This window comes from Folsomia candida, unplaced genomic scaffold (assembly GCF_002217175.1).
Source record: "Folsomia candida strain VU population unplaced genomic scaffold, ASM221717v1 Fcan01_Sc019, whole genome shotgun sequence".
In the NCBI taxonomy this organism is placed as follows: domain Eukaryota; kingdom Metazoa; phylum Arthropoda; class Collembola; order Entomobryomorpha; family Isotomidae; genus Folsomia; species Folsomia candida.
Genome location: NW_019091211.1, coordinates 3,434,646 through 3,460,962, shown reverse-complemented (window position 1 = coordinate 3,460,962; position 26,317 = coordinate 3,434,646). Strand labels below are relative to the sequence as shown.

General features: G+C 36.0%; 2 protein-coding genes and 1 long non-coding RNA gene across 4 annotated transcripts; all 3 read right to left on the bottom strand.

The window, feature by feature from the left end:
- Positions 1–158: 158 nt before the first annotated feature.
- On the bottom strand, positions 159–6,577 carry LOC118438326. 2 transcript variants are annotated; one of them, XM_035858296.1, is made up of 6 exons: positions 6,439–6,577; positions 5,837–6,025; positions 4,308–5,155; positions 3,353–4,079; positions 2,180–2,906; positions 159–1,760 (listed from the first exon to the last, which is right to left on the bottom strand). In XM_035858296.1, the coding sequence occupies exons 2-6, from the start codon at positions 6,021–6,023 to the stop codon at positions 542–544; spliced, it is 3,708 nt and encodes a 1,235-aa protein (XP_035714189.1). In that variant the 5' UTR covers positions 6,024–6,025; positions 6,439–6,577; the 3' UTR covers positions 159–541. The 2 variants fall into 2 exon arrangements, with proteins under 2 accessions (XP_035714189.1, XP_035714188.1); XM_035858295.1 differs by lacking the exon at positions 6,439–6,577 and having other exon boundaries at positions 5,837–6,059.
- A 13,547-nt stretch (positions 6,578–20,124) lies between these two features.
- Positions 20,125–21,232, bottom strand: LOC110857733. Its single transcript, XM_022106345.2, has 3 exons — positions 21,097–21,232; positions 20,552–20,799; positions 20,125–20,459 (listed from the first exon to the last, which is right to left on the bottom strand). Exons 1-3 carry the CDS (start codon positions 21,107–21,109, stop codon positions 20,205–20,207), a joined length of 516 nt encoding a protein of 171 aa, XP_021962037.1. The 5' UTR covers positions 21,110–21,232; the 3' UTR covers positions 20,125–20,204.
- A 2,369-nt stretch (positions 21,233–23,601) lies between these two features.
- LOC118438277 lies at positions 23,602–24,059 on the bottom strand. The gene is made up of 2 exons (XR_004836684.1): positions 23,973–24,059; positions 23,602–23,886 (listed from the first exon to the last, which is right to left on the bottom strand). It is a non-coding gene; the product is annotated as an uncharacterized LOC118438277 (long non-coding RNA).
- Between the last annotated feature and the right edge of the window lie 2,258 nt (positions 24,060–26,317).

Here is a 26,317-nt window from a genome sequence, read left to right as displayed (position 1 = left end):
CGCAAATTAAAATAAGATGTCATACATAAATTAGTACATAAATACACTCTAAAAAAAAGTTGTACTAAATTTGCCCAACCTTGAGTAAAAAAGAGGATGACACAACAGTCGAGGTAAAATTTGTCCAACATTGAGTAAAATTATGATGATGATGCACCTTGTTCGCACAACGTTGGGCAAATTTTACTCAATTTTGGACAAATCTTACCTCGACTGTTGTGTCATCCTCTTTTTTACTCAATTTTGTTTAGAGTGTAAATAAACCCATATATGTACTAATCCGAAGTTGTGAATGTGTAAACAACCACGTACATACATACATACATATACACATACGCACACGTGCTTACGTACGTATGAAACCGTGATACATAAATGACTCATCAGGGATTACGTAATTTGTTTTGTCACACTTACGTACATATGTATGTATGTATAGTCCAGCGATTCGCAAAAATATAACCAAAACTCCCATCAATTCATCATACATAAACAGTTTGCATATTTTAAGTGTTTTCTTGTCCTAAAACTTTCAGTTATTTTAGGCTCGCTTACTTTTTAAATTCTTAATAAAATCAATAATAACGTCCATGTAAAACACTTTTTCTTCCGAGTATTCGTTATTATAACCCCCAGAAATCTTCATGCTCTCAGCCAACTCTAAAATTGTCAGACCATCGGCATCTTTGCAATCAAATATTCTGCACAAGTTATTTGCGGCTATGAATTCCAAAATTTTGTCACTACTTGATATGTAAAAATAACTCAGCTTATACTTCATCATCAAATGAAGAAATGTGTCACCATTTTCATCTGGCAAATCTGGCGAAACCTTATTTTCAACTAGTATTTTGAGAACATCGTTCAATCCGGATATCTTGTCGTTTTGGTAACAAAACTCGGGACAAAATGCATAGTGCCATGCAGTCCATAAGCTGAGAGGGTTTCTGTAATGAATATCTGCTCCGTACTTCAGCAAAACCTGTATGGCATCTGGAATAAGTTTGAACCGTTTATTTTGAATGGCCAGCATCAACGCGGTATGTCCCATATTATCGAGACAATCAATATGAGTCTTTGGATCTGTCATGCTTTCAAGTAGAAAAGTGAGGACACTTTTATATCCAGATTTTGCCGCTAACATGAAAGGTAATCTTCCATCGTCATCTTTTTCGTATATTAATGTCGGATATTTTGAGACAATTTGAGTTACTAAGAGATTCGTTATTTCTGCATCTCGTTTCCAGAATCCACGTGCCAAAAAATGTAAGGCTGTATGTCCATGATATCCCTTAACAAATGGATTCGTATTTTTGTCCAGCAAATATTTTGCAATGTCCATTTTTCCGCAAATTATCGCAAGCATGAGTAGAGTTTGATTTTCGTCATTTTTACGTGATAAAAAGTCCTCGTCTAAGGAGAATTCTTCTACTAATGCAGTCACCACGGCTAGGTTCAATCCTTTTATGCAAAATTTCACTGTGCTTGTTATCCCTCCGGTCCAAAGTGTGTCGCAAATATCAGTTCGCTTATCTTTAAGTATTTGTATAAAATGTAGCCCAAGTCCGTTAAAATCATCTGTTAAAGCTGATTGGAATGCATTTTGAATGGGTAATCTTGCAACCGCTTGATCAGGTTCGAACTGAAGTATTTTCTTGGTTAAATTTTTTCCTCCGAGTATTTGGATAAGTTTTCCGATTTCGTGGAAAAATCCGTGGTCAATCATTTTTTTCAGGGATGCCTTCTCCATGAAGTATTTTCTGGAGAGATTTGAAACTTTAAGTTAGTTTTTTTTGTACAAAACCTATCTCATAACGTGATGGTTTCAAGTGCAACACTCCGGCTTTTGTTGAAATTTTGGACTTATATATGTCTGTACCAAGTTCCAGCCAGTTCAACTAAAGTTTTTTGACGCAGGTTGTGCGATGGTATTGGAGGTCAAAGATGCAAAATTGCCGATTTTTACCAATCAAACTCGAGTTTGCTACCCCGCTTGATAAAAAATCGCCATGTTTTATACATAACTCTTACCTAAAATATTTTGATAAATTCTGACAATGTTACAAACACTAAACAGCCTCAAGAAAAGTGAACTTGACAATTCCAAAATTTTCGGAAAACCGGAATGTTGTCCTACACCCCATCACATTGCGATTGAGACTGGGACAAATTTACTAACCTGATTAGGTCCTCAAACTTTACTGTGTGTGACCAAAGAATGGCGATTGAACCGGAGTGAAAAAATGCTTCGTCAATTTTACCCACTTCCACATCGCTAAACTCGGATCTTGGATAATCCCCACAGCCAATGAGGTCCTCCAATATGTCGTGATCTCGTTTTTCATCTTCTTGTATTAGTCCTACCGTAGTTTGAACCAGGCGATGGATTTCTACCTCAACCCCAAATTTGGAATGTGTATCAAGTTTATAGTTGACTAAGGAGAAGGACGAAAGGAGCTGGATTGCGTTTTTCAAAACTTCAATTGGTTTGAGGGGGATCAAAGATGCGTTTGAAATTTCCCTAATATCCCGTTTGATAGTTGAGACATGATTCAGGAAATAACCGAGGGGACAATGATTACTGAAATAGGGACAAATTTCAATAATATGAATTGCGATGGGAGCATACAAATGGTTGGATTCTTGCAATTTTTCCACAGCAATTTTGACACAAGTGTACAAACTTTTCTTGTATTGCAGGTTCAGGTTATCTTTGATGTTGGGATCATTTGGATACCGTAGTATTTTTGATGTATCCTTCATTTCTTGAAGAAACTGAGTGATAGTGTATGAAAGGCGTCCGAGGTTCTTAACGCTAGCAATAGTTCTCGCCATGAAGCAGAGAACTATAGGGATTCGTCCAGACTCGGAGACAAGAAGGGAAATGTCAGGGTCCGTGTCATCAACTGCAATTATTAATAAAATTAATCAAAAATTCAAAATGCAAATTTTTTAAGCGCGAGTTAACGAGAGTAAATTATTAATTTATATTTATCACTTCAAAATGCCAACATTTTAGTCACGTTGCGGAGTTAGCGGAATATTTTGTTAAAGTCAACATAAGTTTGCCTAAAAATTCAACATAATTTTGTTTTAAAATTCACATTCGGAACCTCACTGCTTTTTCGATAGGTTCTATGCGCTAGACGCACATCCGTAATTTACGGCCAAAATATGTAATATACTCCATTTCATGTAGCATATTTTATAAAAAAAATAAAGGATTTTGATTTTGAAAGTTGCGAAGCGACGTTTACAAAGTTGATGTGAATACCCTCAATAGTTTTCAAACAAAATTCCTTGACATCAATCGCTATTAATTCTTCACTCGTTGCTTTAAATTTGTACTTACCATTCAGTATTTTAACTGCCAACTCCTTAGCTTCACCTTCTTCAAGAATGTCCATGTTAAAAGTGTCAATTTCTCCCATTCCAGTTGGAATTATAATCTTCTCTACGGATGTAATTAGTACGGCAATATTATCCACATTTTTGTTGAATGGTAAATACTTCTCTATTTCTTCAAATCCTTCCACATTGTCAAATATGACTAGAATTTTTTGCGGACTCTTGGTAATTATGAAATCGTAAAGTTTACTGGCAAGTAATATGCCATCATTTTCTGGCAGGTTTTGAATTTCTTGATTTTCTAATTCCCTCCTGATTTTAGCCACTATTCCAGATTGTTCTTCGGCATCAATCCAGATAACGCCACTAATCCTAAGAAGGTTATCTTTAAGGCAACGCTCCGCGATATTTTGTGCAGTTTGTGTCTTTCCATGCCCTCCAAGACCGTGGAGATCGACGAGCGGGAATCCAATCTGATGATTAGAATTATTGCTCCATGATGTAAAAGAATTGATAATTTTGTCCATAAGCTCAGTCCTGCCAGTGAAATTTTTATCAGGTTTTGGATAAGGTAAAAAATTAATTTCTTCTTTAGTCTTTGCTTGTCGAATGATTTGAGCTATGTTCTCAACTTTGTCGTAAAGAACGTTCCCTACATTCTGTACTTCTTGGTGGACCACGGAAATATCATTTTGCAATTTTTTCCAGTCTTCTTCCAAATCATTAAGAATCTGCAAAGATTTACCAAATTTATGTCAGCGAGAAAAACGAAACGGTTGAAGTTACTACGTCTGGGTATAAAAACTTGTACCGGTTCGAAAAAATTTGTTACCACCCGTATGGTAAAACTTTAGTACAAAGTTACTACATGGTATCGCTTATTAATATACCATTTTGGTAGAGGCATTGTTTTAATACTGCATTTCTAAGAGTGTACACGTATTAAATATATTGCTAACCTTCTCATTTACTTCGTCCAATTGTACCTCGTTGATTCTCTTCTCACCATATTTGTCGTCAAACCGGTCATCCAGTGACTTGTACCCTAACCGTTCCAAATATTCGCTACTTTCTCCCTCAAACGAAAGACGACATCCATACAAGTCAAGTTTGTCTTCATCTTTAGCATAAATAGTCCGCTTTCTTAACGGATTATTGTCAGTGAGAAATAAGACACCGGAGAAATTGAACAAATCGGAAGAATTAATCTTAACAGCGTTCTTATTTCGGGGGAGTTTTAGTTGAGAATACACTTTCTGGGTGATTCCTTTCGAAATTTTGCTTAATTTCAACTTTTGGAGAAAGTTTTTCTTAATAGATTTTACATCGGCAGGTTTGACGTCTGTTTTCTTTACAATGTAGATTTTATGTCCTCTTGCCTTTAATTTGGTAGCTTTTCCAAGCGTACTGAATTTTGATGTTCCTTCTAAAACTCCTTTCCAAATTGATTGAGATGAAAATTCTTGAAGGTCAGAGTGACTCAGATAATGGAAAATACGACAAACTGCATCATGCACGATTTTGTGCAAGTCACGCAAATCGTGTTGTGCCACCGCCATAAATATTTCTTCGAATGCTACAAATATTTCGGTGGCACCTTGAATTAAAATTTTATACAGATTTTGGCGTTGCTGTTGGACGTCGTAAAATGTTTCTTTACTAGAATCCGAATTTTGAAGCGTTGCAACGATTTTTTTCGCCTTTTCGCGAAATTGAAATTTGTTATGGAAATAATTTCCTGCCATTCTGCTACTTGCAGCGATAGGTCCCATTTCAAAACATATGCCAATGATGCCACCCAGAATGCCTGTAAAAAGTAGTACAAATTAATAAGGGTATTAATTATATTTTTCATCTTTATTTTTCATCTTTATCGATGGTAAATAGTAATCTTCCTATCGTTAATAAGATTATTTACGAAGGTTGTGAGATTTTGTAAGCGTCGTAAGATTTTGTCATAAGAAATCATGTTACGCACAATGAGGAATTGAGGACGCGACCCATGTTCAGCCGACAATATTTCTCACAATCTCCTTTCGAAGACCAACTCTTTAGAAATATGTACATTCAATGCGGAAATCGCGTAGATGCGAATAATTCAGCGTGTTCTGTATTGGCGCCGCAAGATCCGAATACGCTCGATTTTCCGGCGGAATACGAATGGAGGAATGGAGACATATTCTACCGAAAAATTTAGCCTTTTCGCGAGCCGCTAATATGCTGAGTCTTGCGAAAGTGCCGTACAGAATGTTGTTTGTAAAGGGTTGATATTTCAAATGGAGATGATCAGAACATATTCCGGACTGAACATGGTTTGCTTCCCCAACTGTACGATCATTAATTTCACGAGGCTTGACCCACTTTTTGAACTGTGAGCTATTTTACGATACTAAAGACAGTGAAAGTTTCTTCAAGAAACACTCAATGAAAACCTTCATTGGAAATTTAGAAAGACAAAAAGTACGTCACAAATAATCTATGTATGTACCTCCAATCCCTGTCCCGATTCCGTGGACAAGCGTACTTTTCTTCACATACTTTTCTCTGCCGGGTTGAATTGATTTTTTATAATCCTTCACAGCTAGTTCAAATTGCTTAATGAAGGCTGTGTTGAAGCGGCTGAGACAATACACGTTCGAATATATGTTATCCTTTTCTATCTCTTTTGCCATCATGTCTGGAAAATTGAAGTTAAAAAACGTCAGCATGGAAATCAGAATTTTATACACATTTTTCTCAGAATTTCTCCGTGAGAGAAAATTGCACAATTTAGATTTTATAGGACTGGAAATAAGTCACTATGAGTTCACAACGACAGGAAAAAAAAGAGTTCGCAAAAAAATTGTTGCAAATTTATTGCACCTCCATGGCTACTATTTAGGTTCGCGTTTTTCTAAATTATTTATGTTACGATGGGGGCATGCGATGCGAACAATATATATTAAAATTTTAGATTTTCACATATTTTTCGAATATATTGATATAATTAAAGAAATATAAAACATTCAATACTTCAAAAACTACTAAATACATATTTACATATGTAATGTACAAAGAAAACCAGTAAAAATATAAGTATTCGTAACTTACCTAGTGTATGTAAAGCAAGCGTATACAGGACTAGATTTATAAATAGTTTAAACCATAACTAAATAAATATTGCAGCCCAACTGGTGAATTCGTTATGTTAATTAATTCCATGAAATTCATCAAGGGTAAAATGAATATATGTATGTATTTGTGGTTGACCACACAAGTAAATAAAGTCGAAAGTTTGTCTGACTCATTCAGAATGAATCAACTCCATAAACCTTACAAGCAAAACAAACGTATTAAACTTATTTCAGTAATTTCTTTTGTCACACTTGTGGTATACGATATCGTAGTTCGCTTGAATTTGTTTATTATTACGCGAAAATAACTCCAATTATGCACAGAATTAAAAAATGCATTCATTTTATAATGCAGACAAATTTTGCTTACACATTTAGCTGATAGGTTTCGCCGATAGTGGTTTCGTTTTGGGCGAGTTTACATCTGTCAATCGCGGATTTTTTAAGCACAGTTTGGGTATTACGAGGTTTGAATATTTACATACACACTTTTGTACATACATATTTACACATTTTCTTAGATTATACAATACAATTTGAATTTCAGAACTACGAAAAATCACAATTCCATTTATCACTAGTAGACTACATAGGGTGAATCATAGAATAAATAAATGTGGAATTTTATATTCGATATCAGATTAGTTATGGATTATTAATCTATTTCTGTTTAGGTTTTGACTTTCTCAAAAAGCAATTGTTATATGATCCGGTACGTTCGACGACATCTCTTCGACGAAACCTTGGGATTAGACGACGTAATCCGGGATAAGGCCCCACTACACATTTCCGCCAGAAGAAATGCACCGGCAAGACCAATACCCAAAAGTAAAAGAAGAAACGACGAAGTTAACACGTTTAAGTCAAGTGCCTGTCGATTTTCGTCAACATTGTTGACCCGACGTCTGGTCGAAGTCCCATTCTGATACTGACATTCTTTACCCCCTTCCCAAACTTGGCTTGGCTCCGACCCCTGCCAACACTCGAAGGAATCCATATCATGATAAGTTTGTAGCTCTTTTTCTTTCCTTTCCCAAATTTCGGGTAGACCAGCTTCCACAATTAGATGAAGGTATCGGTGCACAAAGACGGAAAAGTAGTTGCGGACTGTGGAGTATGTCGCTATGGGGGAAAATAAGAGTTAAAATTTGAAACATCCCGCCACCATTGTTTAATTGCCCTAAGCCTACGCTGTTAGAAATCTGGGATAGTCTCGTAGATATTTATTTCTTGATGTTAAAGGTCCGCGGTGAAAATTTGCCACAGTATGGTAAAACATTAATACCGAGCAATTACTAAACACATGGTAATATTTATAAATACTACACTGGTGGATCATATATGAACACCCCTCGGTATTATTTTAATACCAGATTTCTAAGAATATATGTAATAACTCACCTTGGATTGCAAGAATCTCCCCATTCTCGTTAGGAAGCCAGATTAGTGCATGTGAACCCATTTTCTCAACCAAATTGGCAAACCGCTCAGTCGCCGATTGTCTTGAAATGTATGCAAAATTTACTTCCGGCCGCCATCTGCTAGATGGATAAGTTCCCTGGTACCCAACTCTCACCAGTTCGGTCGGAATGGAAAGTCGTTCGTCGTAAATGTATGCTAGCTTGGCTTGGGACATGTTTTTCATGTACATTGTTTTCCTATGGATTAATATGTATTGATGTTGATAACCAAGAAAGTCACTTTCTGGTCGTCCCATTCCAAGCCAATATTGTAGCATGAGGGCTTCCGAGAAGTGTAACATTTTTCCAAGAGGTGGTACAAAAATCTCGTCGCAAGATATCAACTGTAGCGATGTGTTTAATAGACTGTAAAAATATAGTTTAGTACTTTTGATCAAACCTGTTCGCTTTCATTCATTTAACTGATTATGATAGTGAATGAAGATGAATTTCCTGTGATTTGAATGAAAATGAAAATTAATTGATATTAAATGAAAATGAATGAAGGGTTCCCTCATTCAGATTCATCTGAATGATTCATGAATGATTGTGAATGAAGGGATTTCCACTTCCTTCATTTTTAACACTATGCATAATGCATGGGGCGAAATAAAAAATGAAGTCCGATGAAGTGAAATGAAATGCATTTAAATGAAAATCATCAGTTATAAATCAGGATTGACTTTTGAATGAAAACTAATGTTTTGAGCATGTATGATTTTGATATATATTTTGATATGTAGAATGGAAAATAGAACCGTCTTTCAACTCACCTCTTGAAATCTTTCGGCAAATCTTTTGGCACGATGGTTGAACACAAGAAGGAAATAATGATCCCCGTGTATCCATTACTGATGACTAACGTGGTCAGCAACCAGGTCCCGAAAAGGATGCGAAACGAGGTCACAACTTTTTTGCATGTTTTTTCTTTCGGGTTTTGCTCAATGATTGCTCCTAGCACCATAAGCACGAGGTGAATGGTGAGGTAGACACCTTCCACCAAGAGTCGAAACCACGAAGTCCCCGCTTTTTGTTCATTTTTAATAGTCGCGCTCAAAATTAGACACACTGCAAGGATCATGCTCACGACTGGAATCGCGACCAGAATGAGAATCCAAGCGGTGTCATCGTACGGCTCAAGTAGGGCAGACTTCATGAGGAACCACTTGTCCAAAACCAGGACAAAACTGAGACGATCGGTCAACCAACCTTGTGGCACGTAGGTCATGCGTTCTTGGTCCAAATCAGCATAGCTTTCGTATAAACTACAATTAGACAAAATTGTTTTTAAAAATCAGTTCTACCATCGTATGCTCTCCAATTTTGATTAAATTAGTGCCAATTGATTGTAATTTTAATTAGTTTGAAATTTACAATAGACTCGATTTCCTAATGCTCGGGTTTGGAGGGAATACTTTAATCCTGGGACTAGCAAAAGTCGAGAAGTTGTACACTTTCCAAAATCGCCTCACGTTTCTTTCGCTTCGGATGCAAATATCTCTGCCAATCGTGACCACTGGCAGATAGCGTCTCTTGCAAATTCAAAAATGGTTAAATTTATGATCAATTGACTTAGTTTAATCAAAATCTGAGACCATTCGCAGTGAGATTTCTATTATCAGCAATCAAGTGGGCATGATTTTCTATCACAAATATTTACAATCTTACTGGGTAACCTGCCAATTATCAATCTCATTTGAAACTACCCCATCAAGAGCACCGTCATCCTCCATCAGCTTTTCAAACAGTTTTCCCGCCAGCTTCGTTTCTCTATCCGGGTTGAAAAAAATACGAAAATCGAGCCTCTCCGCAAGCAAGTTGACAATGCAGAGACGCGGGTCCCCCCGAAAATCTCGGAGGGAGTTACACCTCACACTTTTATCTTGCAGGGAAGAATGCAGCAGAAAAGGTTGCATTACTTGGACTAACGATCCGTTAAGGGTAGAATGCATTACTCGCCAAATAGTATCGATCTTATGCCGTAATCTAGTGTCTTCGGTATTCAATTGTATTCTTAAGGTGTTCTCATAGCGACAGTGCAGGCAGACAATGGTCAGCATTTTACTCTCCTCCGTCACCACAATGTATTTTGAAGTTGTATGAATAAATCGCAAAGTCGCTAAGAATTTTGGAACGAATTGCATTTGTACTTTTAAGACTCTAAAGATTACATAGGCAGGATTTTCTATCAGAAAATCGGAACTCTGAAGATACTTAAGGACCCCAATGGATCCCTGGACATCATCCGGAGACACTATTAAATAGATCAAGCAGGGATCACTGCGACGTGTTATACGGTATTTGACCACAGCTTCTGATTCAAGTTGAGACAACTTATGGGTCAAGTCGTCTATTTGAAGGGGTGTGGAGAGCGATATATCGGAAGACCTTCTCCCAGATCTTAGCACGTGAAGGGAACAAATCTCTGGAAATGCAGGATACCACGAAAATTCGAACGGATTAGCAGATGTGCAAAGTAGGAGAAAAAGGGACAGCAAAAATTGACAGTAGCCTCCCATCGTTCTTCGCGAGGAATATTTGAAATGATTCAGAAATGGAATCTAATATGCTAGAAAAATCCATACGTACATAAGTTTCTTGTATTCAAATTGATGGGTAACTACATACATACTTACATACATTTATGTTTCGTATAAGAATAGAGATTCATTGGCGAACTCATGAAAAGAGACGATGAAAATTATACGTAAATTATGGTTACAAAGGAGTACACATAAATTATGTAAACAAAATTTCAGTAAGAACTTAATAAATTTAAATAATTGAACAGATGCCCCATAAAGGCGGATTACATACATACATATCTAAATGAATATAGAATACGAATAGAATTCTATATTTAAATAAGTATATAAATTTACATACATATCTATCCACGAACTGATGTGCGTTGTGAATAAACCTGTGCATTGTTCACTTTAAGCTAATATGTATGTAGGGTTCTGTAAAGTTTTTCTTAACCTGAAATGCAAATGCTATTTAAATATGATTGTGCCCTAACAACATATACACACCTGTTATACAAATATTAATCGATGTAAGGACATACATATCCAGATAAATTATGTAATTCTATCTCCTTTGAAAGTTCACCCTTTTCATGTAAATTAATTGCATTTGATGAACATGGATAAATTACGTCCCAGCTGGTGCAGCAAAAAATGTTTGGCGTTTATTAAGCAAGAAGACGCAGGAAAAGGTTTGTGTGATCTTGGCCGTGTTACTGTAAATGATTCTATCAACAGGTATGTAAATATTACTGTTCTAATTGTTCGTATTTATCATCACGCTATTAATTTGTTACCAACATGTAAAATTCTTTACTCCCAAACTAGCATGCAAGCCATGCCCCACCCAGTTTATTTTTTTGTCATCTTCGTTTGAGCTACCAACCATGTAGAAACAACATTCGGTGCAATAAATGTGCAAAATTTACAGCATTACAACAACCGCAAGGTTTACTTTGCCATCATAAGAATCGATATCGTTTGCCCCATACAGAACTGTTCTACCACTAAAGGGGTCAACATCTCGACAAAGTTATTCCCAAACTGTAACCTCAGTGGGGTCAGGGACTTTTGAAATTTTCTCTCCCAGCCTTTCCTCCGTCCAAATTTGCATCTTTTTATCCACTGCTCAGTTATTCCGTAGACTTGTGCTGCCGCTGAGAACAAGAAAAGTGTGAAGCTAAGCATGACGATGTAAAGCAAAGCCAAGAATAAGACCAGCATTAGGTTTTGGCCCTTGTGGTACGCCACAATTGTAATAACGGCCAAGATTATTTGAAGCGTAGGCACTAAGAGTGCACCCTTGAGGAAGACGCCTTTCCTTGTGCAAACGTTCAATACCCTTTCCAGTACTTGTAGCTTCCTGTAAACAATTTGTTCGGCTGATCCTTTCGCACAGTTCCAGATAAACGTTCTGCATTCAACCCAAAGGAATGCAACCCCCGTAAGGAGAACCGTCTGCATGTAATACGCGCAACCCACGGAGGCTTGCATGGTTACGATAAACTCCAATGAAGCAAAGGCAAGATCGAATGATAGCGTCGTGTAGCATCCTTTAATTGTGGAACAGAGAATAGACCTTGGAAAACCGGGCTGGCATGGGGCAAGCGTGACCAAGGCGGACAGAATTGTAGGTAAGCAGAAGTGGGCGAGTTGACCTGCATCGAAGAACAGAGCCAAGATGGTGAGGTAGGCATTCTCCTTTTTGCCGTATTGGTTATCTGTGGACAGGAAGTTACACGTGGTAAGAAAATGGAAAAGGTCAAATTATTTAGAACTGCAAATGCACACTCTTAAAAATAATGTTACCCTCTTGAAGAGTATACTCGCGCTCAATTTGGTATTAGTGGGTTTATTTAGTTTAGTTTATTTAATATGCATATTAATTTAATCGACTACTTAACATGACTTGTTTGAAATTCCCCTTCATATTGCACAAAAATTATAAAACTTAAAAAAATACTTTTAAGCTTACCTATCTTTGAAAATATATAATTCATAAATTGCACTTGCACGAAATCCCGCGATGCTTCGGCTCGAAGAAGAAAGCCAGTCGAGTGTTGTTGTAGAAATACCGATAAGATTTTCACTAGCAGGTATCGAATTTATTACAATCGACAATACTCGAGTAGCCATTACAAAAAATTCTATGACCGTGAAGACTAAAACTTTTCGCCATTTATTTGTCGGAATTTGTACGAATTTTTGCAAATTATTATCCCAAGTAGTAGGCACACAGTAGAAATCGTTACCAAGTTGTAATTGTCGCTTTACTTTATCTTGTAAAACAACAATCTTACTCATTTTTATATCAATTATCGAAAATTTAGAATTTGAAAGTCCTCTCTAAATATTGGCACAAATATCTAAGGAGGGGAGGTTGTGTACTATCAGCTCCCGGATCTTGATGCCCTTTGGATATGTTGTAGTGCCCCATGAATGTACAACAACCCTGAAGTGGTTTGATTCCATGGCCACATTTGCGCCCGCCACACCCACTCAAAGGTGCCCAAAAATCGCTTTCACTCCAGCTTTCACTCATTCAAAACCACGCCAAAAATCCAATCTTACTCCGATTTCTTTCACCATTATACTCCCAGATAGTTGTTCTCTTACATATATCCAACATCAAACTCAACTTTTTGAAATTTTTAGTATTTTTAAAATTTAAAATTCTGAATGAACAATATTGTAGTAATCAACAAAGTAAATTATGGCTGCGAAATAATCATCAGAAAAGTTGAGTTTGATGTTGAATATAAGAGAACAACTATCTGGGAGTATAATGGTGAAAGAAATTTCAAAAACGGAGTAAGATTGGATTTTTGGCGTGGTTTTGAATGAGTGAAAGCTGGAGTGAAAGCGATTTTTGGGCACCTTTGAGTGGGTGTGGCGGGCGCAAATGTGGCCATGGAATCAAACCACTTCAGGGTTGTTGTACATTCATGGGGCACTACAACATATCCATAGGGCATCAAGATCCGGGAGTTGATAGTACACAACCTCCCCTCCTAAGTGTAACAAGCTCTAAATTTAAGACAGCTTCGTTCAATGAAAATGTCGGATTATGTATGGTACTGCTAGTGTAATTTAATTGTTTAGCACATGAATTTATTTATTTGTAATTAAAAGTTTTACAGCAAACGCAAGACTATGTACAGTTACATACGTACATGTTTAAATTATCAATATTCCAAATATTTAGCAACTCACAGCCTGTAAGTTATAGGAACGAATTAAATTTTGCCTACCAACAACAACTACCGTCAACTAACAATTTATTCAATTTAAATTTAACCCATTTCATGGTTTTCGCCAATCTTGTCAAACCCAAGTAAATTAATTATTAGGTAAATAATTTCTTAATGAGCGATATCACAAATATCGCTGTGGGGTGGGATAAGTAAAAAGTATTATTAAGTATTACGGAACCTACATAATTATATGTATGTATATACACTCTAAATACTTTGGAGACAAATCGTGACCCGACGGAGGTACTTTACTGCTCTATTTTTGGGTAACGATTTAGGAGACGTTTTGTCACCAGGGGGAGAAAAGTCAAAAACTCATGCACCAAGCACACGCAACGTCGTCATTAAAAAAAATACTGTCATGTAAAAAAAAGTCTTATTTTGTCAGATAAAAATGTTCAATTTTTTTAATTACGACGTCACGTGTGTTTGATACACGAGTTTTTGGCTTGTCTCCTTCTGGTGATAAAACGTCTCCTAAATCGTTACCAAAAAATAGAGCAGTATAGTACCTCCGTCGGGTGACGATTTGTCTCTAAATTATTTACAGTGTGTGTGTACATAAGTCCGTCAGTAATCATTTATGCGAACACTGCTTATACATATGCATAAAATAGGTGCATACTTCTGGAGCAGAGTGCTACTTAACTTAAGATTAATTTAATTAAGTACGTACATTTTGCCGACATTGAAATCCACTTACAGAACTATTAAATATTTTATGTACGAAATTGTTTATTAGTGAATAAATTTGAAATACTGTTTATTGGCTCCCCGGTTTTACAGATAATTCATGGTGCATTTATTTCGAGCTTATGAAATATTAGGTTTATAAATCATTTAATTAACTCACACCATACAATTGAAGTAATCTTGTATGTAACAAATCCAATTTGAAATGATGGATGGCTTCAGCTATTACTAGCGTGATAACAAATTTATAACCAGGCCGTTATAAGTACCTAGGTAAATTGATTTCGTTCGGTTGCGTTGAGTCACACCTAAATTTTAGAATTATTACTGCTATGAACTTCAACAGATAATACATATGTAACAAAGCTGAAGATTATCCCCAAACAAACTTAAAAGCATAACCTTAATTTAAGCAATTATTGAACGCGTCGGAAATTGTACGTGTACACGTACATATGTATTTGCACACATATAAATAGATACTTATTTATGCTGATGATTTATATAAAATTTAAATAACCTGTATTATATCAAATTAGTTCCGGTTGAACGATGATGGTTGATAACGGAAAGCTTGCCGAAAGTATCGACTCAATACAATACACAGATATTTACTCGTTCCAAGAATTGACCACGCCTAAGTACGTTCTGTTTTCCAATCAAGCTTACGAGGGAACCTCTTATAGTGCCCGGAGCTCCCAGCATATCCACTATATACATTAGAGGCAGTTTTTAATACCAGCCCAATGACGTGACAAAATTTCCGTGTCAAAATGACATTTGGTCAAACGGTGACGATTTTAGTGACGCGCCGAGCGGTCATTTCGCCATGCTTTTAGAAGCTCAGGTACCGTTTCACCACCCGCTTCTCATTCATCTCACTGCAATCTCAACCCATTTACTCACCGATGAGACTGGCACCTAATTTAACTATGTATATGTACAATATCATTACAATTTATTTACTATTTAAAACTTTTCAATATTGTTTTTCCTTTCAAATATTGGAGCTTAAAAACCATGCGGAAAAAATACAACTTCTTAATTTAAACAAATAGAGAGATTTGTTCTTCAAAAAGGGGGGGGTGAACATTTTGTAACTTTTAAATTCGAACGGAAAAAATAATATTGATAAGCTATAAATAGTAAATTATAATGATATTGTAAATATAGTTTAATTAAGTACCAGTGTGCTCGGTGAGTAAATGGGTTGAGATTGCAGTGAGATGAATGAGCAGCTGGATGCAGAATGAGCGGGTGGTGAAACGGTACCTGCGCTTCTAAAAGCATGGCGAAAATGACCGCTCGGCGCGTCACTTAAATCGTCACCGTTTGACCAAATGTCATTTTGACACGGAAATTTTGTCACATCATAGGACTAGTATTAAAAGCTGCGTCTAATAGTGGATATGCTGGGAGCTCCGGGCACTATAAGAGGTTCCCTCGTTAGTACTCAGGACGAATGTTTCGGGCGAAATGGGAGGTTTTTTGTTTTCTAAATATTAAATTACTCCTTTACTTGAATTACTTGAATTTCCCTACAAAGTGTATACCAAATGGATGTTTTTCTTCAAATGAATTACAAAATGTTACTTAAGCTTCTTTCAAGCGTAATGTCTTGCTGTTGAAATAATCAATAAGAAAATCGGATGTGAAAGAGACATTAGCATTATGGCCCCAGGGAGATTTTTTCAACCACCAGCAAAAATTTGCCTGCAGGCAAGTATACCCCTGTCCCAGAGAAAGTTAGACAGTGATCTATGACAGCGACGTGTTTATAATATTTTTATAAAACCTTTGGGGTAGTGTATGTAAGTAGGAACCATAGCCGTCAGATTTTGTTGTGGAGAATTTGCATCAGCCCCTTCTTTGCCACTACTCAGACTTTCGGCAACAACCCTCAAAATATTGATTTTCCACCCGCTTGCGAAATGTCCTGGCTGATTTTTCGCCACTAACGATTGAATTCTTCCAGCTTTTTCGCATAGGAGTTTATGTTAGAATATCTTGTTTTGCAAAAGGCATAATACTTTTCGATTCGTTGCAATTGGGCATTCGAGGGATTATCTTTTTAAAGCAAAAAATCGACTCCGTCAGCCACGAAGTACGCGGTTCAAATTTTGGCGTAAAGGGAGGTTGCTAGGTCCGGGCAAAATCAAATTTCATTCAGATTATAAAGTTTCCTTCTCCAGAGCTGTGACCGATTCAAAAATTTGATTTTGTTTACTTTTGTATTTATGGCACTTTTTCAAATACAAGCTGAAATGTTGCCAAAACTGTCCGGCCCCAGCCAAACTAGGAATTTCACAAGGAATTTGGTTTTCACTTTAAGGGTGGAAAAAATCCGTCCTGAGTATTAGGCTTTAAGTGTAAAATGCTATCGTTTTTCTGTGAACTATGTATGAACTACCCTACGAAGTAAGTAAATATTAGAAAAATTAGAAAAAGGGGCTTTATGGTAAAAGTCCTTTTAAAACTTGTGTGATAAGTATGTGCTAAAGTACTTTTAGCGTTCAAACCGCCTCCACGTATGTATCCATCGACTTGTCGAATCTTGCAAGTAACTACTTTATCTCCGCATTACATATTATTCGGTGTATTCCGGGCGTATGTACATATTTAGGATTAGACACGTGTTTTTGGCCAGCTCACTCTATGTGAATTACATCCCACTTACAAAATGAGCTGGCTTTTTGTTGTAACGATGCTTTTAACAAATTTTTATACCCTCATTGCACAAAACGACGCTCGTGATTTAAACAAATATCAATACAGTATTCAAGAAAACTTCAAATATATTTTGAAAACATTTTCGCATTGCACAACGGTCCTTCGGCTATCCAATTTTACCCCGATTTTTTTACTTGACAACTTTATGGTGCAACATCCCATCCTAATTTTTCACAAAAATCGACTTAACGCTACAGTCTCGGGCGGAGTATATTTTCCGCTGAAACGTATTATGTTTGGGAGACGCCGGACGAATTCAAAATTCTGTAATGTATTCGTTTTAACCAATTTCCTAAGCGAGCTAGGTGTTTTGGATGTGTTAAACAGTATCCATGGGAACGTTGTTTTTCCTAAAGTGCGTTCTTTTCCTCAATATTTGGTCTGGTTTGTGACGATTTTAACAATTCAAAAGTCCCGCAATCTCACGAATATATTTTTAGACTTCAATAAATCATTAAATTACTTGGAAACGGCCATATTGTTCAATCGATTCATGGAATTTATCATCGTGGATTCCACTGACGTTGAAGAAGCATCGATTTTTTACTACAATCGATACCACAACCTTGTCAACCCTCCAGGCTATAATCTCGCAAAGTGGATAAATTTAAACTGCCCCGCTCTGTCTGCTGATTCCATCACGTGCTACAACTTACTTGACCTATTTGCCGAAACGACGTCCCAATTGAACAAGTACTTTTGGCGTCACCACACCTGGATCGTTAGGACAGATCAGAATCAAACGTATCATCCCACCCCACATAGAGCAGGAATAGTTCACGACACTACTAACATAGCGCCAGATTTAAGAGTTGCAAACATATCAACCTCACTTGACGACTTTTTAGGCTTTTTAATGTTTAAGGATGTCCTTCTCAACCAAACGTTTCCCTCCGACTACGAAACGAATAAACTCTACGTATTTTATGGACTTCAAGCTACATCATTTTCCGAAAAAGCACAAATCCAGGAATTTCTTCCGGTTAGTAAAGAATCCTTAAGTTTCCTCTCGTGCTATGGAGTCTCGCGGGAAAAAAGTAGTAAAATGTTTCTCAGTCCGTTTAGCTCGGAAGTGTGGATCGGAATCGGGCTAGGAATTATTTCCTTATCAATTGTCTTATCAATGAACGTTTTACCCGCTCAGAACTTATTCTGGGTAATCGTAGACAATTTAGTCACCATGATTGCCATTCCGCTCGAGATATCTTTACTAGGACTTCCGCTAGCAAGGAAGAAATCATTACTTCTTAGAAGTCTCATGTTCACCTGGGTTCTTTCCTCCATCGTTTTGACCGCGTATTATAAAACGTTTTTCACCTCAGATATAACCCTTCCATATGGGAGGATACCGTCTTGGAGAAACGTTTATGATCTACACGGTTTTAAATTTCTCCTCCAAACGGAATACATTTCTCAAGCGAGTAACCGAAATATTAGCGCGGAACCGACCTCAATTACAGATTTTGGGTTTGCTTATGGTCTCCTGGATTATTCGGGGTATTCTGGAACCGTTAAGGAGTTACTCGGGTATAAAAGCATTTCCGGGTATCTGATCGGGTGTGACCCGTACTACTATTGGCATATGGACAGAGACCAGTTTCACGTGCTGAATAGGACCACGTGTTCGAAAGAATGGTGTGATATTCCCGATCCTGAAGAAAACGATGGAGTTAAGAAGATGTCGTATCAATTTGCCCCAGTTTGGAGGTCCGTTCGCTACAGCAAACCGCAAGATTTTGTACAAAGTTTGGCATCATGTAGCGATAAAGTGGCTTATCTTGATAAGGTTGAGCATATCGAAACTTTGCTACCATATTTGAACGACAATGCGGACCAGCGCGTCTATTTGAAAGGGTCGGACGGGTTTTTGGAAACGGTGAAAGGATTCTCTGACGATGATGTGGGTCACGTGGTACGGAATGATTTTGTGTGGGAAAGGTTAAAAGTATTGTTAAGATCGGGTATCTTGCAGTATTGGATGGATTGGTTCGGTAGGAAGAGGCCGGATAAATTGTTTCCGTTCTATGCTAATTGGAGCTATCCGGTTGTCGAGGCACGGGATAAGATCGATTTCAATTCGAAAATCCAAACGATTTTTGTTGTGTGGATATCATGCATGGTGGGATGTGGAGTTGGATTTTTGGTAGAGTTAATATTTTCGGTCCATACTTCAAGATTGAAGTGAAACGTGGTAATTTTGTCAATGAAAAAAAGAGTAGGAAGAAGATTGAAAAGTAAAATGTAAATAATATGAGCCGGCATTTTACAGTACATATAACTGATAAAAATAGTGATCGATGCATCGTTATACTTCTAACAACAATTCGCACCTCACCTCTTTGAAAAATGCCGATAAACCATCCTCCAAACCTGCCTGTTTCTCAATTTTATGAGTTTGGAGAATATGTATGTACATAATTACCTATGTTGTAAATTCTAAATGAATTTATCCATAATTGCTATAAATTTAATTTTATATCCAATAAAACCACATATTCCGACTATGTATGTATGTATTCCGTATCATTTCGGAAAAATAAATTACATTCAGACCTTAGTTAAAGAATGGTTGATCAAATTAATTTGCACAGTACAAAAATAAATTACGCATTTACATAATTGTGATGACAAGTGAATAATTATCTTCCATCTTTAACCCTTTAAACTGTAGCGACGACAATAGTCGTTTTATAAGAAATGGTTTAATTCGGGAGTACGACAAAAGTCGTCCTGAAAACTCGTGGTCATGGCGCGGAAGGACGACAATTGTCGTTTCTAGGAGGTCATTGATTTTCACCATTTTCTCTCCGCGACCAAAAATTTGTTGCAATTTTGAGGGATTTCTCCTATGCCAACACAATGCTAAATTTGAAGATTTTCTTCCCAAAAATTTTGATATTTCCCTATACAACTCAATGTTAAATTTTTGATTTTTCAGTTTTTCGAGTTTTATTAAAAACTCCTGAATTTCTCCTCCCGCGCCATGACCACAGCATACTTATAGTGTCCCCGATTTAATGCATTTTCTTGTCGTTAATCATACACGTTAAAGGGTTAATCTCGTATTTAAATACTTTCCTAAGATACTAGTCGTATCCTCTTAGTTAAGCTTGCATTATCTTGATCATCATTTCCTAACAGATTTCGTACATCATTGTCTTGTCCCGTGGTGGAGGTCACTTCCTGTCCAATTCCACGTTTCATGCCAGAAATATTTTTCCTATTAGCGACATAGCTAAGGTGCAGCAATTTTGCGGCTTTTACAGAATCTCCGCCCTTGTAGGCTTGCACCCAGGGGGGTAACTGTTCCCCACGTGCTTGCAATGTGGTTTCCTGTACATAAATAAAAACAATTTTACAAAATACAGAATATTTTCAGATTTCGAATTTCCATTATCTTGCAGTTAAAAAATAAATTTGCATACCAATTGTCCTAAATGTCTAAGAATATCGTCCCGACTTCTAGGTCTTTGTTTCACAAGTACAGCCCCATTACAATTTGGACATTTTGCATGAGATTCCTGCCCAACAACGCGAACACCAGGTTTCATCCTACTGACGGAATGGTGAGACAAGATTCGCAGCGTGTTCATTACTTCACCCATTTCCGGTTCCTCACTACTGGAGGAAGATTGTGGCAGGTAGAAATTGCTGATTAAGTTCCGAGACATTTCTGAAAATATTAACGTACAGGAAAATTTAGTAATAAGAAATAATGATGACACAGTTCACGCAGTCCTTGGTAACTTTACACATAAAATCTGTTAATTTTGTGAAATAATTTTACAAATTATAAAAACGCTCTTGACTAAACTAACAGAAATTTTCAAGCTAATTTCTCTTGGAAATATTTGAAAAATGTTGTACCATTTTGCAAATTTACAGATTTCACAAAGTTACCGGTGAATTGCGTCAATGTACCAGATATGTAATTTTTAAATTATTGTATAAAAAATGTACATATTTGTACCTGTATTCCCCATTGTAAACGATATATATTTGAAATTAAGTAAGTGCAAAATGTAGTAGCTTTTTGGACACTCTGCGTGAGTCACTTGCTATTTGCAGAATGAGTTAATTGAAAGACGAAAACTTTTATATTTATAGTGAACGGGTGCATGACTCGATATCAAAGTCATGATGAGCATGTGCATTAGTAAGCACATTTCATTTATGAGCTTGTACACACGTATTTACATACACCACTACGTCATGTCACATTAAACCCCATGATGTTTTTTATACGCAGTAATCTACTGGAGGTGAATTATGTGAAAACGTGTTTCAACAGAACTCGAGAGCAATGATGCATGCATACTCTTAGGCAATTGGTATTGAATCATTAATGGCCGAAGTAAATATGTACATGACTCTACCGGCATCGGTAATATCGATCGTTACGGCGTAGTAATGTAGTGGTAATGAGAACTATTTACATATTTACCACTCCGAATTAAATTATTACCAATCTGGTAGGGAATTTCATATATCCAAATCAATACAATTATGGGGTACATATGTACATATGTAAATGTGTGACTCTACCGGATACTTTACAGTGTACATAAGTATGTATTTATGTAAATATCGATAAATCTGACCTCAATGAAATCCCATTGATGAAGAGCTATTGTATCAATTACTTATCTTTTTACCACGTTTCTAACATATGAGAACTTATGAACTTGTACAGTTTGAACTCTGGTAGTGAATAATTATTCCCAATTTTAATCAATGACAGAATCGGTAAAAACCAGGGATTATGCAATCAGTTATGAAGGAATTACTGAGTATTTATCACAATTTAATTCTGCGTAAGCTAAATTCTATTACATAAAATATGTATCCACTTATGTAAATATTACTTAGCTCTCCGGCGATAAAATTTAGCAGCTAAGTGGTTTTTAACACGAAATTACAAACTTTGATACTTCTCATGACGCATTTCCTAAAGATGTTATCGAGTTGGTGTTAAAAATTGGTAGTAAACAAAGCTTTCGTATGCAAATTACTTGATCATCAAGTTGTATAAATTCTTGTCTGGGGGCTGGTGCAAAGTTGGAGATGGGTTTTCATGAGAATCTGTCAAGTTCAATGGGCATTCATGCACAAAAAATCTGAATGAGTTCAAGTCTAAACGTGTCTCAATTTTTTGCAGACGTGACAAAAAATAAGTGGTTCAGGTATGTACAACTTGATCATGTAATTCATGCAATTCCTCGAAAAACCAGGTACTCATAAGCTCGTTAAGTGTATATATTTGCACTATAAACATTTACATGAATCTGAATCACATGAAATTATTGTCATCCGGTCTTTACTAGGAAATAGAAATTCAAAACGGCAATAAATTTCTCGTCTGGTAATAAATATGTAAATGATAAAATGAGAATACCCCGTAATAAATTTCATTCATGAACTACATAAATAAATATGTTTGTGAATTACACTATTTTGTATTTACATATTAATGTATTTTAATGTTCAGACACAACACAACACGATATGTATTTACACATTACATTGAAATGATGCCCTCAGTTCTACGAAACGATTACCAGTGCGGATTATCCATGACTAAGTACATCAATGTTAACCATTGATGTGCTCTGTGTAGATAAAATTATCACTAATTCATTTCTATGAAATACGAATGAAGAGCTGCAACTCGTTTTTACGAGGTGATAAGTACCCGTATTACTGTGAACTGCATCTTTCGAAGCAATTTTGCGAACTACGCACTACATAACTTGAATGGTTCATGATCATTATAAATATGACTGAAAAATAGAATCATACTTATTTGCATATATTTTTTGCATACACATTTTTAATTTTAGCCGTAATAGGTACCTTCCATGATTGGCCTGGATTTATTGCAAATATTTTCAAACATTTTAAAACCAAAATTCGCTAAAAAATGAAAAAGCATCTGCGGTGGAGTTAGCAAGAATTTGATAAAAATATCCCTGCTGGAAACATCATTAAGGTCAATATCACAATATTGTGAGTCTGTTGTAATGTATACATATAATAATACCGATTAATTTAACATGAGCGATAATACGAAATACATGAAATTTCCGGTTAGCATCAACACCCTATTCTCAACGCATTTTTTTGCGAAACGAGTAATTGATTTCGAATGAACTTAAGAATGAATGTATGAATCAAGTTTAGTTCTTGAAAATGTATGGATGGACATGTATGTATGAACTATACCCGTGCAGTTCATTCCCACTGTTTCCATTAGGGAGATCCCAATGGGAAACAGTGTTGGGAAAATGGGAAGGATTCCCCATCACTTTTCTCAAATACGAACCCATTGATTCCCATTCGAAATTTCGGCAGAAAAATTCCACTTCGGCATATATGATATCGGTGAACAGTATCCAGTATGATAATATAATATATGAAAACCATCAAAATTCCCTTTGGATATCTTAAAATAAATCCCAGAACAAAAACAAAATACCGACTATTAAAAATTCAATGTATTTATTTATACAAGAATCCAATTAATAAATTTTATACTATTCTTAATTCTCCCCTACCAAGTTGAGATACTCCTCAACTCTCGTTTCTGAATCATCGGAATTCGAACAACTGAATTCCGGCGACATGATCGTAGAATTTCCAGCCAGACCTGTGAGACGATTCATCTTCTTTCTGGCATCCCCAGGAATATTGTGAAGCTTCTTTTCAAAAGTTAACCACTCAACAGTATTTGGCTTCAGGTCGAAAATTTCCGTTGTGTAATCTATAAAAAACAGTACATTTTCTTTTAGGTTTTTTCATGTTTTTTTTAACCATATAGATCAATAATATGATGAATATCAAGCTCACCCTTTAATGTTTTAAATCGGATAGGGTCGATACATCTTCGAACGTTGTTCCGAATTCAAAATAGCTTTCGTCCTCCCAACATACGACATGTCACCGCAGGTATATTTAAAAGAATAGAAAATTTACCAGAGCGAGTAATTTAGGCTGACCAAAGAGAAACTAAAAAAGCATGACGAGGAGTGAATTCCAAATATGCCGCTCAGTATTTATCGGGGATGCTTGATATATTTCATGCCTTTTCGTCTAAATCCAACATGATTAATTCAGATGGGATATTGAGTTTTGTAATGCAAGTATGTTCCAATCAGATCCCGTTAACGTTAGCAATTCCATTGGGGACCTAGCAGTCATTTTCCTGTATAAAAATTTCCAATTGGATTTTTTACATGAAATGCATATATGCATCACATCTTATTGGAAATATACTGTAATCATAAGGGATCCGTAAGGATCCATCTACTGTTCAGATTCCCCAATGGATCCCAAGTCTCAGAAACGCACGGGTATACTATGTAAATCTATACACATGTGGCACCAATCATGACAAAGTGTCTCATGTCTCGTAAAAATAATGAAATACTTATTTATTCATTTCTTCGTTTCCTTCACTCCCACATTACTCCGTTAACTGTTAACTTATTAATCTACATTTCCACATCATATGCATGCATAAGTATGTAAATAAATTGTTCGGAGAGTGTTAAGGCAGACCGGAAAATTAATTCACGTTATCGCTTAAAGCCTCGCCCAAATTAAGGATAAGAGAGTTAACGCCATGCAATTTAGCAGCTACTATGTTCATATTATTTTCCAAGTATTGAGTATGACGAGCTTCATGGATGAAGTAAATTTCCGCTAATTACGATATATAACCCATATAAGAAATTACATATGATCATGAGCAGCCACTGTGTGTTATAAACAAGGTCCTAAAAAAAGAGGAAATCTTAGTGAGGTGGTGCAGTCACAACTAATAAATAAAATTAGATTGCAGAATTTTTGCATCACCGCTCTTGGTACAATTTTTTCTGGAAGCAATAATCATTTAAAATATTTATTTGGTCTGTTCGTAAGAATAATAGAATATCCAAATTAATAAGGGAAATTATAGATTAGCTTTTTAGAACTTTTTAAAACAAATCCGTATATAGTTCACAATAGTTTATCAATTATATTTTATCTCAGTAAATTTAGCCCAATTCTCGCAAAATTTCTAGCAAAAACATCTTCTTGAAGTCTCAATTTACTCAGTAAAATCAAGAATTCACGTATATACAAGCAAAGTTTATTGTAAAAATGGCACCGAGAGCGGTGATGCAAAAATTCTGCAATCTAATTTTATTTATTAGTTGTAACTGCACCACCTCACTAAGATTTCCTCTTTTTTTAGGACCTTGTTTATTTAATACTTGTAATTGAGTGATTTACATAATAAACACCACGAATTCCTCAAATTTAGCGTTAGCATAGCATTTGTTGTCAGCTATATAAATGCTTTGCGTGGCTACCAAGTTTCTAAATGGAATATTGTAGCGGTTTCTTAACCGATTTTGACTCTTCTTATCTTAAAATTTACAGAAAAAATACTCTATAATTGATGTGATTTGAAAACTTTCTTAGCTGTTCTATAAATCAATCAATTCCATAAATGAAAATACGTTACTAAGATCACATTTTTGGCTGTAAAACTTAAAACTACAAAAGCGAGTTCGATAACCATTGCGTAATGATGATACGTGTAATTTAATCAAAATCAGTTGAAGATGAAAATCTTTGCATGAGTTATCCTGCAGTCACTTTGTTGGCGTGGGGTGAATGCATAGTTACTGAATTTTTTGTTGCTAGGAATTTGCCTCACTAAGAAAAATCATTACGCAGTTAATTCTTAACCGATTTTGGTCATATTTGGCTTAAAAAATCCAGAGTGAGTTTATCTAAAATTTTGCCATCAGAAAACTACCCCTGATTCTCCAGTAATTAGTTAAAAATCAAAATGTGTTACCAGGGGTACATTTTCGTTAATAAGTCGAGTAAAAATCAAGCAATCGCTAAGTCCAATAGCCAATCGTTTTCGAATTGAGTCAGAATGACCGGTGCAAAATTTCATCAAAATCGGTTGAGAAATGGCTAAGTTATCGTAAAATGTCACTTTTTTTAACGTGAGTAACTGCATACTTAGTGTTTTTTCGTTGCTAAGTATTTTGCCTCACTAAGAAAAAGTAATTAGAGTTCCTTCATTAGAGCTTTTAGGTATCAAATCCATAGTGTCGAAACCTTACACAAATTCCGATTATTATTTGCAAAAAGAATTATTTATACAATATTCCAATATCAATAAAAGTGGC